Source organism: Acromyrmex echinatior, chromosome 3, assembly GCF_024713525.1.
Source record: "Acromyrmex echinatior isolate Ae372 chromosome 3, ASM2471352v2, whole genome shotgun sequence".
Classification (NCBI taxonomy): domain Eukaryota; kingdom Metazoa; phylum Arthropoda; class Insecta; order Hymenoptera; family Formicidae; genus Acromyrmex; species Acromyrmex echinatior.
The window spans coordinates 3618301-3632204 of NC_141854.1; the positions used below are offsets into that span (position 1 = coordinate 3618301).

The window sequence follows — 13904 nt, forward strand, 5'->3', positions numbered from 1 at the left end:
CTCATTGCTCTTAATATATGCATTATAAAATAAATTAAAATTGTTAATACTGCAGTTATTTCTTCTATTAATGATTTTTTTATTTATTAGCACAAAGCATATTTATAACATTGTGATATATGTTCTCGTAATAAGTTTTTATTCTTTATTCTTTTTTATTACGAATATATTAAATAAAAAATTCTTACAAACTGTTTATTAATTATAATTATATGTGTAACATTTTTATATTTATTATATCATTTATTTTTGCAGCCCGATCTATGACGCATACTGCAGAAAGCATTATGCTAACGGCCATTGCGATTATGGTTGTAACAACGAAGAATGTGACTGGGATGGTCTCGATTGTGATAAGGAGCCGCCGTCATTGGCAGAAGGCGTCATATCCATAGCTGTGAGAATGGACGTGGATAGTTTCCGAACTAACATCGCAACCTTCTTACGTGACCTTGGCCATTATCTAAGAACAACGCTTCGCGTTAAGACGGACGAACTCGGCAATGAAATGATATATCCTTGGAAGCCCGAGAAAAATAAGTTGCTTAACATCTATACTCGACTGACGACTCCTTCCAATAGAAAAGGTGCTGTCACTTTTCTGGAGATCGACAATCGCAAATGCACTCTAGCTCAGGGCACGTCATGTTTTTCATCAGCGAACGAGGCGGCCGAATATTTGGCCGCTGCGGCGTTGAAGCAACCACTATCGCTAAACTTTCCCATCGAACAAGTGCGTAGTATCGTAGGTACTCAAAATACGGATTATTCGGATAACCCAACGAATTATAAATATGTTTTCATCGGTGTGGTCATCGTGGTGCTCGGTGGATTATTAGTGGGCGTTCTGGTAACCGCACAGCGAAAGCGTGCTGTTGGGGTTACATGGTTCCCAGAGGGCTTCTTAAGGACTAGTAGCGGCAGTGGCCAGCGACGCCGGTCACGTCGGCGCGGTCCGGACGGTCAGGAAATGCGTAACTTGAATAAACAACCATCAGTGAACTGCATGAGCATGGATGTTGTAAGTGCTCGAATACAATCTCAGTGGTCTGATGACGAGTCTGATCTGCCTCCGTCGAAACGGATGCGTGCCATCGAGCCAGGTTACGCAAGTGATCATACCGTCATCACAGATTACGAGGAGACTGAGCCGCGTATGTGGACACAGCAACATCTGGACGCGGCTGAGATACGACGGCCGGACGCGGGCGGTGTATTGACACCGCCCAGTCTCGAGCATGGTCAGGATGTGGACGCGCGTGGGCCATGTGGCATGACACCACTGATGGTAGCGGCGGTACGTGGTGGCGGACTCGACACTGGCGAGGAAGAGGATGAGAGTGACGGAACTGCGGCAGTAATCGCTGATCTCGTTGCCCAAGGCGCGGATCTAAATGCTACCACAGACAAGAGTGGTGAGACGTCGCTACATCTGGCCGCGCGTTACGCTCGGGCCGATGCGGCCAAGAGGTTGCTGGATGCGGGCGCCGATGCTAATTCACAGGATAACACTGGTCGTACACCGCTGCACTCTGCTGTCGCGGCTGACGCTATGGGAGTTTTCCAAATTCTGTTACGCAATCGGGCGACAAATTTGAACGCGCGAATGCATGATGGTACCACGCCGCTAATACTAGCGGCGCGTTTGGCTACTGAAGGAATGGTGGAAGACCTCATTAACGCTGATGCCGACATCAATGCAGCCGATAATAGCGGCAAGACTGCGCTACACTGGGCCGCAGCGGTCAACAATGTCGACGCTGTAAACATATTGTTAGTGCATGGTGCAAACAGAGACGCTCAAGATGATAAAGATGAAACCCCATTATTCTTAGCGGCTCGTGAGGGTAGCTTTGAAGCATGCAAAGCATTGCTAGATACGTTTGCTAACAGAGAAATCACCGATCACATGGATCGGTTACCTCGCGATGTCGCAAGTGAGAGATTGCATCATGATATTGTCAGACTACTTGATGAGCACATGCCAAGGTCGCCGCAGATGGTTACAGTCATTCCGAATGGTCCTCTCATGGGTAAGCGTTTTTATAATATTTTATTAATGATAATAAATTTTACTAAGAATTATTATTTTAATAGTTTTAATGTAATAGATTTTTATTTTTCATATCTGATTTAACTATATAAACCATAATAAACCATATAAACAATTTTTTGAACAAATAATTATTTTATACATTATATTTAAAAAATTGTGCTAAATATATACATATAAACATATAATAAACATACAAATAAATATATATATGTAAACAGGATAAAATCAATGCTTTATTAAAAGTCTTTGTTATATTAATTATCTTATTTTAAAAAAGATTGGAGGCATTACTACACGTTCCATGTCATCATTTCAGTGTCTTACGCTAAACTTTCCGTTCAGATCGTTTAATAATTTGACTATAAAAAGAAGTAGTTGTATAAAATTATTTTTTATATCATACATGGATACATTATAATATATATGTTTTTTAGTGATGCATTAAGCTTTCTTCTTTATAATAATTTTTGTATTTTTTTTAACCATTACGAAGTACATGTTTCTTAACAAATATAACAAACGAAAACAAAAATACCGTGGAGGTCATCAAAGTCATCAATGACATGCGCGGCGTAGTAGTCAATTAATTTAAAGTTAGCCCGACACAGAATATATTAATAATAAAACATTTTTGATATTATTATGTAACATAATTATTTCTTTTCCAGGCTCTTCAAATCATCCACAATTAATCACGCACCCCACAGTAATCGGCTCAGCGCCGAAGCAAGCCAAGTCAAAGAAGCGGCCAAAAGCAGGTACGGGAAACCCAAACAGTCCAGAGTCAGAGGGCGGCGCGGTGGTGATGGTAAGGCGAAAACCATCAGTGAAGAAACCGCCAGCTAAACCGCGCGGTGCTCAACCCCCAAACCAGGAGATTCCACAGGGAGCAGAAGGTGCCGATGGCAATTTACCGACTAGCCCGTATGATAGCGCGAGCCTTTACAGCAACGCCTTACCCTTGGTGGCTCACACTACGACAGCGAAACAGCCGCCACCGTATGAGGATTGCATCAAAAGCCAATCGATGCAAGGTTTGCAACAACTCGGCTTAGATACCTTCACCAGCAACTACGGGCTGCCATTTCACGACCAGCTCCTAGCGCCGCATCAGCGGCAGCAACAGGGCATGGTAAACACATTGTCGCCGCCGTATAGTAATCAATCGCCACCACACTCGGTGCAGTCCAACATGACTCTTTCCCCGCAAGCAAGCTACATGGGTTCGCCGTCGCCAGCGAAGAATAGACCGTCGTTGCCCACTTCGCCAACTCATATCGCTGCGATGCGGCAGGCGACGCATCAGAAACATGGCAGCATGCCGCCAGTGGGCTTTGACTTTGAGAATTTACCGTATTCCTCGAGCCAACAGCAACAACAACAGCAGCAAATGCAGCAAACGCAGCAGCAGATCCAACAGCAACAGCAGCAACAACAGCAGCAGCAACAGCAGCCGCAGCCGCAGCAGAGCACGCAACAGCAACAACAGCAGCAGCAACAGCAGCAACAACAACAAACGCAACAATACTATCAGTACTTGACGCCGCCGTCCCATCATTCCGGACCCGATGTTACGCCACAGCATCTCATGCAAGCGCCCGAGAGCTTTCCGACGCCATCGCCGGATAGCCCTGGTCATTGGTCTTCGAGCTCGCCCCGATCGAACAGCGACTGGTCCGATTGCATGGCCTCGCCTACGAACGCCTACGGTGCTGGCGGCGCTCACCAAAGCAACAAAGGTTCCGAGGCGATCTACATATGAAGCCGATAGTATGAGATTTTCTTCCTCACGCGAATAAGTCGTGAAAAGAAAAGAAAGTAGAAAGTTATATGAACTGTGATTAGCTCGTCGAATTTAAGCGTTTAGACGTCGAAAAGGATGAAGGAAAACGTTAACAACGAAGAGCTCTTCCGTAATGGATCAGTGGCAAGAAGGTATTTTTATTTTTCTTTAGTTTATTTGTGTGTATGTGTGTGTATCGGTATAGAGCTACTACGGTAAAAAAAATGCATTCTCGCCGCGATTATTATATGTTAATAGATATCAGTGTTGAGAATGAATAATAAAAGAGTTTTGCAGTTACACATTTGTTATTTTGTATGCATTATTTATATTACTAAATATAAATCCATTTTTAATTATTGATTATATTTATTAATCAGATCAATACATTTTATCTAACACTGATGCATATGAATATATACGAACGAATATATATGTATATTGCGTGTATAAGTGAAAGTGAGTTTCAGAAATGTTATAAAATTAATGCTAGACTATACGCTATTCATAATTCGAGATTTTAGTTCCGTTAAAATTGATAAATAGAGACAGATCTGTCGAATTGTCATTTATCACACATGCTGAATAATTGTTCGCAAATTAAAGTACGCAAATCATTACGAACTGAAGATTCATGTCAATTCGTGTATACAGCTACACTATTGCAAGCAATAAATTGCTAATAATATTTATATTTAATATTTGCAAACAACAAATATGAATCTATTATGAAGCATGAAAGACGAATCACAAATCCTGTACAGTCTGGCGTTAACTTTAGACTTACTCAAATTACAAAACCGATTGTGCCTCTCTAATATGACGATAATGTTTAGGAAAGTTACGAGAATCGCACAACTTATAAAAAGTAGTTGATAATGGCCTTCCAAATGTTTATAGCAGAATTATATAATGAATTACGTACAGAGAATTTGACTAATCATGTATTAATATATGTATTTAGTATATTTTTGATATCTATCGAATTTTATCGTCGCGGCGTCATACACAGCTCAATGAATAAACGGTGCCTTCGACTTGCCAATGTGAAGACCTCTGATGGACAATAATAAGTAAGGGAACGAGACCTTGCTACTCTATAATAATTGTACATACTGCAATAGATTTATCATTAGCGTTGCTGTGTCTGTTATTCCACGGAGACAACTATATATGTAATTAATGTGCAGTACTCTATTTAATTCAATTGCATGTGAATTTTCTCATTTTTCTTTTTCCTTATTATATTTTTCAGTTAATCGTTTTCTTAAACGATAACTGCTAAACAATTTTCACTGCAATCATAATACGAAGTTATGGAAAATAAGTCAAGAATTGTGCCTTCAAATTCCGTAGAGTATAAGGCACGCAAGTCCTACGGATGAATCTATTGTTAAATTATATTGGAAGAAACGCAGCGTTTCCAAATGGCCTCTAAATAGATTAAACGTTTATTACTAGTTAATATAATTGAAACGTCAGCTAGTACTGGCAACATGTAATGTAATGTAATTAAATGTATTGTAATGTAATGTATTGTAATGTAATGTAATGTAATGTAATGTAACGTAATGTAATGTAAGGCGAAAGACAATGTTTATAATTTGTACGGTTGACAGGAGTTTCAGAGAACTTGTCTTTTACAGCTTGCGGAGCATCGTTCCATACATAGACATTCCATTGCGTATGGCGCGCCAACTTTTTTTCCTTTTCTTCCTTTCCTCCTTTTCAACTCTTTCAACTTGCGCTATTAAATCCCTCGAAAAATCATTTACTAAACAAGCTAGCGTAATCATTAATATTAATGTTTAGGTGTATTGATCGCCTTAAATTAAGTACTCGGCGCGGAGCAGTAGGACGGTTCTCTGATCTCTTTTCTACCAAAGCCAAAACAGCATTTTTAATGTAATCGTACACTTACGGTGCATACGGACGATACGCGTAATGTGTAATCACAACGCATCATGAACATTGTTGCAAAATAGAAATAAATATAGTTAGATAAAAAGAGGAAATATGTATGCGTGCATGTGTGTGAGCGAGCGAGCGAGAGAGAGAAAGAGAGAGAGAGAGAGAGAGAGAGAGAGAGAAGAGAATAAACTATTGTTGCGGGATGAAGAAAGTTCGTGCGCGCGCTTTTGCAATATGTTGCCAGTGATACATGTTTTCGTATGTTATACGAAGAGGATTACTGGTATTATCGATACGATCTGTTTGTGAAATTCGAGAATGGTTCTGTTTTAACTTTATGTCGAAAGATGAAATGTAAATGTAAATACTCCTTCATCTTTTCTATTCGCTCATCTTTTACTGTTTAAGTACTTTTATATAATTATCTTTTCTTTCCTGAATTTTTGTACAAACTGTTTTTACATATTTTTTTATACACTATGCGTATAAGTTTAGCTATATTGCTATACTTTCATAAGACGTACTGCATAAATAATCACATGTCTCCATTATATTATTATCATATAAACATATTTTATATGTTGTATGCAGTTTGCTGTTGCACTAAGGATTGCTGTAGAAACGTGGTCCTTGATGCAATTTTGAATTACATACAACGGTGTAACGGAGCTTTTCTCTAATCATTGAGCATATTATGAATCCAACGCAATTTCAGTGCTTGCTTTATGAACATACATCTTCCAGAGAGAGATAATACTTTTTTACTTTTACTATCTACTATCACTTTTTTATAACAAATTACATATCTTTAGAACTGCCTTGCATATCATCAAAATTGTGTAGATTTTGTTAAGTAATAAAAATGAGAAGAAAGACAAAAAGAATATTTTCTGTATAGAGAAATAAGTATTTTAAGAAAACTATACAAAACTATATACAAATCCATATATTGTACATACAAAATACATACATACATATACATATACATATATGTATATATGTATGCGTGTACATGTACGTGTATATCTATACATATACACACACATATGCATACATATATTCTCTTATAAAATTCACAAGTGAAATAATCAATCGCACAAAAGTGCAACTAAAAGTACAATTTTTAAAAGGATAACGAAATCTAAATAATATTGAATAAAGATCTGCAATCTCGATTCATTTGTTAAAAAAAAAATTAGCAATACGTAGATATTATATATAATATAAATTATTGAGCAAGCAAAAGCGATTTTACCATGTGTTCAAAATTTAACAGCAACTGCTCTCTGATACACCAGCATTCTGTGTTAAAAATGCGATATAATTCTTAAGTATTATGCTATAATAATTTACAATTATTTACAATAGGGTAGATAACTGACCGATTATTACTAGATTTTGTTATTCTGTGTAACTTGTAAAAAGTACTGAGTTTTATTAGTATTAATTATTCTATAAACAAACTAAGGATTTGTTCGGTCCTATTATATTCTGCCCCACTTCCCATATTTTTATAAATAAGTTATGTCTTTTAAACACAAATGTAATAATAAAGATAATCTAACATCCATAATAAAATTGTTCTTTTTTTGGCGTCTTATTGTTAGGAGCTTCATACTGTATCCCTTATTTCAAAAAAAGTTCTTTTATAATTAGATATGTTATATAATAATAATAATAATACGTCAATAATACATAATTTTTTGGAAGAGTACAATAATAATGATATTTGATACTATATCATATTTTCGAATACTTTTGAAAAAAATTTACTTAGTAATATTATTCGCATTATGTCCAAAAAAATCTAACAATGACTCAATAAAACAACATATAGTTCAAGCAGCAAATATTTTATTCACAATTATATTCCATTGCATTGATTATATAATAATAAAATAGTAATTGTAATGATATAAATCTCGAAAAATGCATAATCTCATCATTTAGAGAAGAGTATTAAAAAATTATGTTATTAATTTAAAAATATACATATAGAAACCTCGGCCAATCTGAAGCTTGCATTTTGAAATCAACGCTTCATATTGGCTGTCGCAATAAACTTGCGATCGGCTTGCAACTAATGTAGAACTGGCTTTTCACCATATACTGAACGCAGCCAGTATTTCCAATGAGTTTTGCATGTGTCTGAGCCGTCAGAGGTAAGTGATTTATTTACTCATTTTAATTTGGCGAGTTAATTAAATTGAGAAGTAGAGATGAGTTATATATGAGTATGGATTGCAGTGGAATTATAAAGTCTGTTCGTCGTTGCAGTTTTGGCACTCGACATCTTCGCTTTCTCTCTTTTTAAAGCAAAATATGTATTGTATTTACCTCATATTAAGTACAAATATTTGGGGATTTCATGCAATGCGAACAGACCTATTTATTTGAATAAAAATAAAAACGTGAATTTCTTGTGTAGTTCATTATAACTTAACTTATTTTATTTGTTGATACATTAGAGCTACAATGTCTGGCTGTGTAGCAGATTACTGCACAAACTCTGTCAAAAAAGGATTTAAAATGTGTCGCTTTCCACGAGACCCAAAAAGAAGAAAAATTTGGGCTGAAAACACAAGACGGCAAGACTGGACTCCATCCGATAATTCGGTGTTATGTGAGGTTAGTAAGAATTTGTTTTTGTGATTTTTTAATATAAATTATTAAACGATGTAGATTGTATATTATTCCAGGTATATTTTGATGCAGAAATGTGGACGGAATCGAAGACCGGCAAGCATATGCTGAAAAAAGATGCTGTTCCAACTGTATTTGGTGAACTTCAGAATACACAGGAAAGTATGCCTACATAAATTATGTGTTTTATTTTCTTAGGAAAATATGTTGAATATAGTTGAAATGTCTAGTGGTTGGATAAATCTCTACATATCCTTTATGTACGACTTTTAATTTTTTATTTCATCATTTATTTCTTATGTATCCAAATGTTATATTCCACTAAATTAAATGACAACTATTAAACCATTTTTGCTAATATTTACCATTGAAAAATTTATGTTGAATATAATATATTTCATATGTTCCAAACTGTCCACTCAAATTTAACACAAAATGAATATATTAGAAAATAACTCTGACATTATATAAAAAAATGATCACAAAAAAGTAATGTTGACAGTTTATTTAAGAAATTGTAAAAGTACATTTTTTTAGTGTAATTAATATTTGTGATAACACACTCTAAATTAACACTCAATTTATTCATTTTAGAATTTATGTTTTAAACTTAATTTATGTTTTTAACTTTATTTTTACATTACTTAGTCACTTACTCATAAATTGTCATTTTTCCACTAAGAAATATTGAATATTCAATTTAACATAAAAATTTTAAGTAATATAATCACATTAATTAACATTGTATTAAGAACTATAGGCTACGAATTATATAAGAAAAAGATTGAATATAATAAGTCTAATATAATTAAGCACTAAATAAAATATAAGAACTATACAAACAACGTTTCGATTCCAATCAGATCATTATCAATTGTGCGAGAGCGCACCGCGCGAAAAGATTCGAGTGAGAGAACGGCACAAGGTTGATATAATGCACGACAGTAAAGAGAACTCCGTTTCTTTGTAATTTAACAAAAGAATTTTCTTTAATATGCTCAGTTACAAAGTCAAAAAATATAATTAATTATATATTAGATTAACAGAATATTAAATGCGGTCACCTTTTCCAAATGATATTTTGGAATCGCGGTAATGGAAAATCTCGGCGATTTTCTCAGCACTTCTCGAAAGATTCGTTTTATAGCGGTTTCACTAAGCGGTTAGCACGGCGATTTTACGAAGCGAGATTATGACTCTAAGAACTCTAAGAACTTTTAGACTCTAAGAACTAAGGACTCAAAACGGGAGGCCGGCGAGATCGAAGCATTTATTGCTTTCGGCCTGGGCTTTCTTCTTGGGAAAAAATCCAATAAAATTTTGCCACAATCGTAATTATTACGTGGCATTAGGTGTACAAAATTGATTGGCGCTTTGGATTCTTCTCTAACGACGTTCAACGTAACAGTCATGCGCGACAGAAAATCCGTGCGTGGGATTGGTGACAGCGCGTGACGTATTCGTCGGAGCGCGGCGCTCGCGTGCGCGAATTGAATTGTTCTAGAACTTTCGATTGTCCGTTGCCGGTAACGACAACTTGTTTGCGTGTAACGAATTGTTTTTAAAAAGAACAAAGAACGCCAAATCGCTGATTTTTATCGAGGATTTAGATCATGCTCGAGATGAAATCACGAGCTCACTTTATGCGCGTTCAATGACAATTACTATCGGTCGACTGAAAGAATTCTTGCTTTTCTTTCGAATTACCGATCTCAAACATTCCCGCCCGCCTCGTCATCTCCGTGACGATATATGTATAGAAGTTACCTCGAGCGCATTGAGATTACAATAAAAAAAAACAGTAAACGCGTACATAAGACAAGCGATACAATGCAATGATTCCGTGGAAGAGCTTGAACTGTAAACGAGAGTTATATGACAAATAACATTGAAGCAATGATTTACGAAAGTACACGCGATCAATTCAAGCTCTCCTTTACATTTGATGCATTGGCGTGAGAGATAAACGCGGTAGCCTCTTCTGGCAATAAAACTAATTTTGACCAAGGGACGAGTTGATTCGGATGAGGCGGTTTTGACTGTGACCACTCGCACTACGCCGTCTCTAGGATGTAGCTGCGTGATCCGTGCCAGTGGCCACTTATTTGGCGGTGAGAGCTCGGAGCGAATGATGCATAGCGATCCAACGCGTGGTGGCAAAACGTCCTTGGTCCATTTCGGTCTGGTAGCCAGAGTGTGTAAGTACTCTCGTGACCATCTCTGCCAGAAGTGGTCTCGCATTCGCTGGATAAGTTGCCACCTAGAAAGCAAATTTTCCTTCTTGTCTGACAAGGAAGGCTCAGGGATGGCCAACAGTGGTGCCCCGATGAGCAGGTGACCAGGTGTCAGAGCCGTGAGGTCGTCGGGGTCGTCTGAGAGGGCATACATGGGCCGGGAGTTCAGGCATGCCTCCACTTGTGCGAGCAGGGTGCTCATTTTCTCGAAGGTGAGCCTGGTTTCGCCGATGGTTCGGCGCAGGTGATACTTGGCAGATTTCATGGCTGCCTCCCAGAGTCCACCAAAATGTGGTGCCGAAGGGGGATTAAAGTGCCAATGGATCCCCTCTGATGTAGCGACGTGTGCGATCTTTCGTCCTTCTGACGAGGAGCATCTCTCGAAGTTGCCGGTCGGCGCCCGAAAAATTGGTGCCGCAATCGGAGTAGATGTCCGTGCACAGTCCTCGGCGAGATGTGAATCGACGGAGAGCAGCCAGGAAGGCGTCGGTAGTGTAAGCTGAAACAGCCTCAAGGTGAACGGCCTTGGAGCTAAAATAAATAAAGACTGCGATGAACGCTTTGTGAGCGCTGTGCCCACGCCCTTTGCTCGTCCTGATGAAGATAGGCCCGGCGTAGTCGATGCCCACGTGAAGAAATGGTCGTGCAGGAGTCACTCTTCCTGGAGGAAGGTTCCCCATTTTCGGTTGCGGAGTGGCAGCCCTCCACCGAGTGCATGTCACGCATTGATGCAGCCATCGCTTGACCACCGCTCGGCCTTGTGGAATCCAGCGGGAGACGTGACCTCGAATCCAGTGGAGTGTGACCTTGGAATCTGACCACAAGATCACTAGCGTTGCAACTAGTTTTAGCACAGAGCGCGTGTGCACGAGTACACTTGAAAGCAAGGCGGCGGCGCAGAGTTCGAGTCGCGGGAGAGAACCAAGTTTGATCGGCGCGACCTTGTTTTTGGCTGTCAATAATAGAGTCTTTGTTTGGTTGTTTGCGATGATACGGAGATACTTCACAGCGACGTAACCTCTTTCGGACGCGTCTGCGAAGTCGTGCAATTCGAGTTGAGAGCTCGTGTCGCCGGTGCCGAGCCAGCGGCCGACTCTGAGCTTCTCAAGCAATGGAAGTTCTTCCCAGAGCCGCTTCCACTTTTCAGAGATGGTTGACGGCAATGGTGTGTCCCACTCTAGCTGTTGCCGCCAGGCCGACTGAATAAGAATTTTAGCTTGAATGGTTACTGGAGCCAGCCATCCGAGCGGGTCGAAGAGTCGAGCGGTCTCCGACAGCAGACTTCTCTTGGTGAACGCGACGACGGTGCGAGGAGGAACAGAGAAGGCGAATTCGTCCCTGGTTGGATACCAGCGCAACCCCAGCGCTGGTTCTCTTGAGTGGTTCTCTAGTTCCCACGACCGCGAGTCTCTGGTGAGACAGTACTCAGACGGAATGTCGCGAAGAAGCTCCTGGCAGTTGGCGGCCCACTTTCGGAGAGAGAACCCGCCCGCCATGCAGAGGTTGCGAAGCTCGACTTGGAGAGCGATAGCGTCGTCCTTTTCATGCGCTCCGGTTACGACGCTCCGGTTGTCGCGGCGCACTGCCGACAGTGAGCTGACCTCTTGAGGTTTCGGTGAAGCGTACGCGTCGTGTAACATTGAGTGGTGACGAAACTTGCACGTGGCACACGTCTTCGTCGACTGGCACTTCGCGAATGTATGAGAGCCGAGGCAGTTGAAGCACAGCTTGTGAGTTTCGGCGACGGCCTTGCGGTCGACCGCGGATTTTTTCTTGAATTCTTCACACACCATCACGTGGTGCTTACCCTTGCATAGGACGCATTGAGAAGACTCGATGTGTTTCTTGACGTGATGCGACTTGGCAGATCGCGACGGGTTGTCGGAGACCTTGAGCGATTTTGGTTTGGCGGCTTTGAGAGTACGTGCCCTTTGGTTTATAAAGTTCATCAGCTCTTTGAGAGTGGGCATGTCGCTCGAGGCGCTTGAGAGTGACTCCCACTCCAGGCGAGTTCTTGGATCGAAGAGCTCGACGACAAGATGATTTAGTAGCTCGAAGCCATGAGAGTCGATAGGCCTGTCAATGCTCTCCTGGCCGTTGACTACCCTGGTCACGGCGTTGAAGATGCGGTTGAGCTCCTCCTCAGTTTCGTTCTTCATCTTAGCCACGGCGGTAAACTTGGAGAAATTGGAGCGTGATAACTCTCTCTTATTTTCGTACTGCTCGCTCAGCAGCTCCCATGCGCGTGGATAGTTGTCTTCGGTCATTGCTAACGGTCGAATCAGTTCCTCAGCAGGACCCTCCAGACAAGTTTTCAGGTAATGAAATTTCTCGATTGCTGAGATTGATGAATTGTCTCCCACAATGGATTGGAAGAGGTCTCGGAATGTAGGCCAGTCTTCGAATGCGCCAGAGAAAGAATTAATCTTGAGGTGAGGCAGCGACGGTTTTCCGGAAGACACATTACCTTCTGTTTTGGAAGCTGAACTCGGTTCCTTCGCCATGAGTTTCGTCCGGTAATCGTTCAGCAGGCCGCGCTGCAGCACGTGTTTTCGGCGGAATCGGCAAATTGAGAAATTGTTGTACTCACTCTGATCGAAGGCGCCCTTGTAATGTACTAGAATAAGATCGTGTTGCTTTTCGAATTTCGTCCACATCTGGTCGAGAAGCGCCAAGCGGGTTTCGACATTGTGGAGGGTGATGTTGACCGTCCCCAATTTCTTCAAATTGGTTATTGACCTGGCCATGCGACCATGGAGTTCACTCTGGGCGCTCAGCAAGGCCTCTATTTCGTCACTCATGATTTCACCTGCGAATTCTTCTTTCTCTAATTTTCTTGATAATGCGCGCACTGGACGCGATGCACTCGACACTGCGGATGCCGACTAGAATCCGGCTCGAAGGACCAAAAAATGTGCGAGAGCGCACCGCGCGAAAAGATTCGAGTGAGAGAACGGCACAAGGTTGATGCACGACAGTAAAGACAACTCCGTTTCTTTGTAATTTAACAAAAGAATTTTCTTTAATATGCTCAGTTACAAAGTCAAAAAATATAATTAATTATATATTAGATTAACAGAATATTAAATGCGGTCACCTTTTCCAAATGATATTTTGGAATCGCGGTAATGGAAAATCTCGGCGATTTTCTCAGCACTTCTCGAAAGATTCGTTTTATAGCGGTTTCACTAAGCGGTTAGCACGGCGATTTTACGAAGCGAGATTATGACTCTAAGAACTCTAAGAACTTTTAGACTCTAAGAACTAAGGACTCAAA

The 13904-nt window shown here is 40.2% G+C and overlaps 3 protein-coding genes across 4 annotated transcripts in view; 2 read left to right on the top strand and 1 right to left on the bottom strand.

Moving 5' to 3' along the window:
- The window catches only part of N (neurogenic locus Notch protein), a 294834-nt gene extending 287506 nt beyond the window's left edge, over window positions 1-7328 (top strand). For both annotated transcript variants that reach the window (XM_087404178.1, XM_011070344.2), the window contains 2 exons: window positions 256-2033; window positions 2725-7328. In XM_087404178.1, the coding sequence (XP_087260304.1) occupies window positions 256-2033; window positions 2725-3818 (2872 nt within the window). In that variant the 3' untranslated portion in view covers window positions 3819-7328. The remainder of the gene's footprint in view (window positions 1-255; window positions 2034-2724) is intronic.
- A 122-nt stretch (window positions 7329-7450) lies between these two features.
- On the top strand, window positions 7451-8575 carry LOC147910126 (THAP domain-containing protein 2-like). The gene is made up of 2 exons (XM_087404185.1): window positions 7451-8378; window positions 8450-8575. Exons 1-2 carry the CDS (start codon window positions 8226-8228, stop codon window positions 8567-8569), a joined length of 273 nt encoding a protein of 90 aa, XP_087260311.1. The 5' UTR covers window positions 7451-8225; the 3' UTR covers window positions 8570-8575.
- A 1552-nt stretch (window positions 8576-10127) lies between these two features.
- Window positions 10128-10892, bottom strand: LOC147910127 (uncharacterized). The gene has a single exon (XM_087404183.1). It carries the CDS (start codon window positions 10890-10892, stop codon window positions 10128-10130), a length of 765 nt encoding a protein of 254 aa, XP_087260309.1.
- Between the last annotated feature and the right edge of the window lie 3012 nt (window positions 10893-13904).

What these genes read in the sequence shown, in the direction of transcription:
- LOC147910126 (XM_087404185.1), top strand. Translation starts at nt 8,226, where the DNA reads ATGTCTGGCTGTGTAGCAGATTACTGCACAAACTCTGTCAAAAAAGGA. An exon ending in ATAATTCGGTGTTATGTGAG is followed by an intron (nt 8,379 to 8,449) that starts GTTAGTAAGAAT and finishes ATATTATTCCAG; the next exon opens with GTATATTTTGATGCAGAAAT.
- LOC147910127 (XM_087404183.1), bottom strand. Translation starts at nt 10,892, where the DNA reads ATGAAATCTGCCAAGTATCACCTGCGCCGAACCATCGGCGAAACCAGG.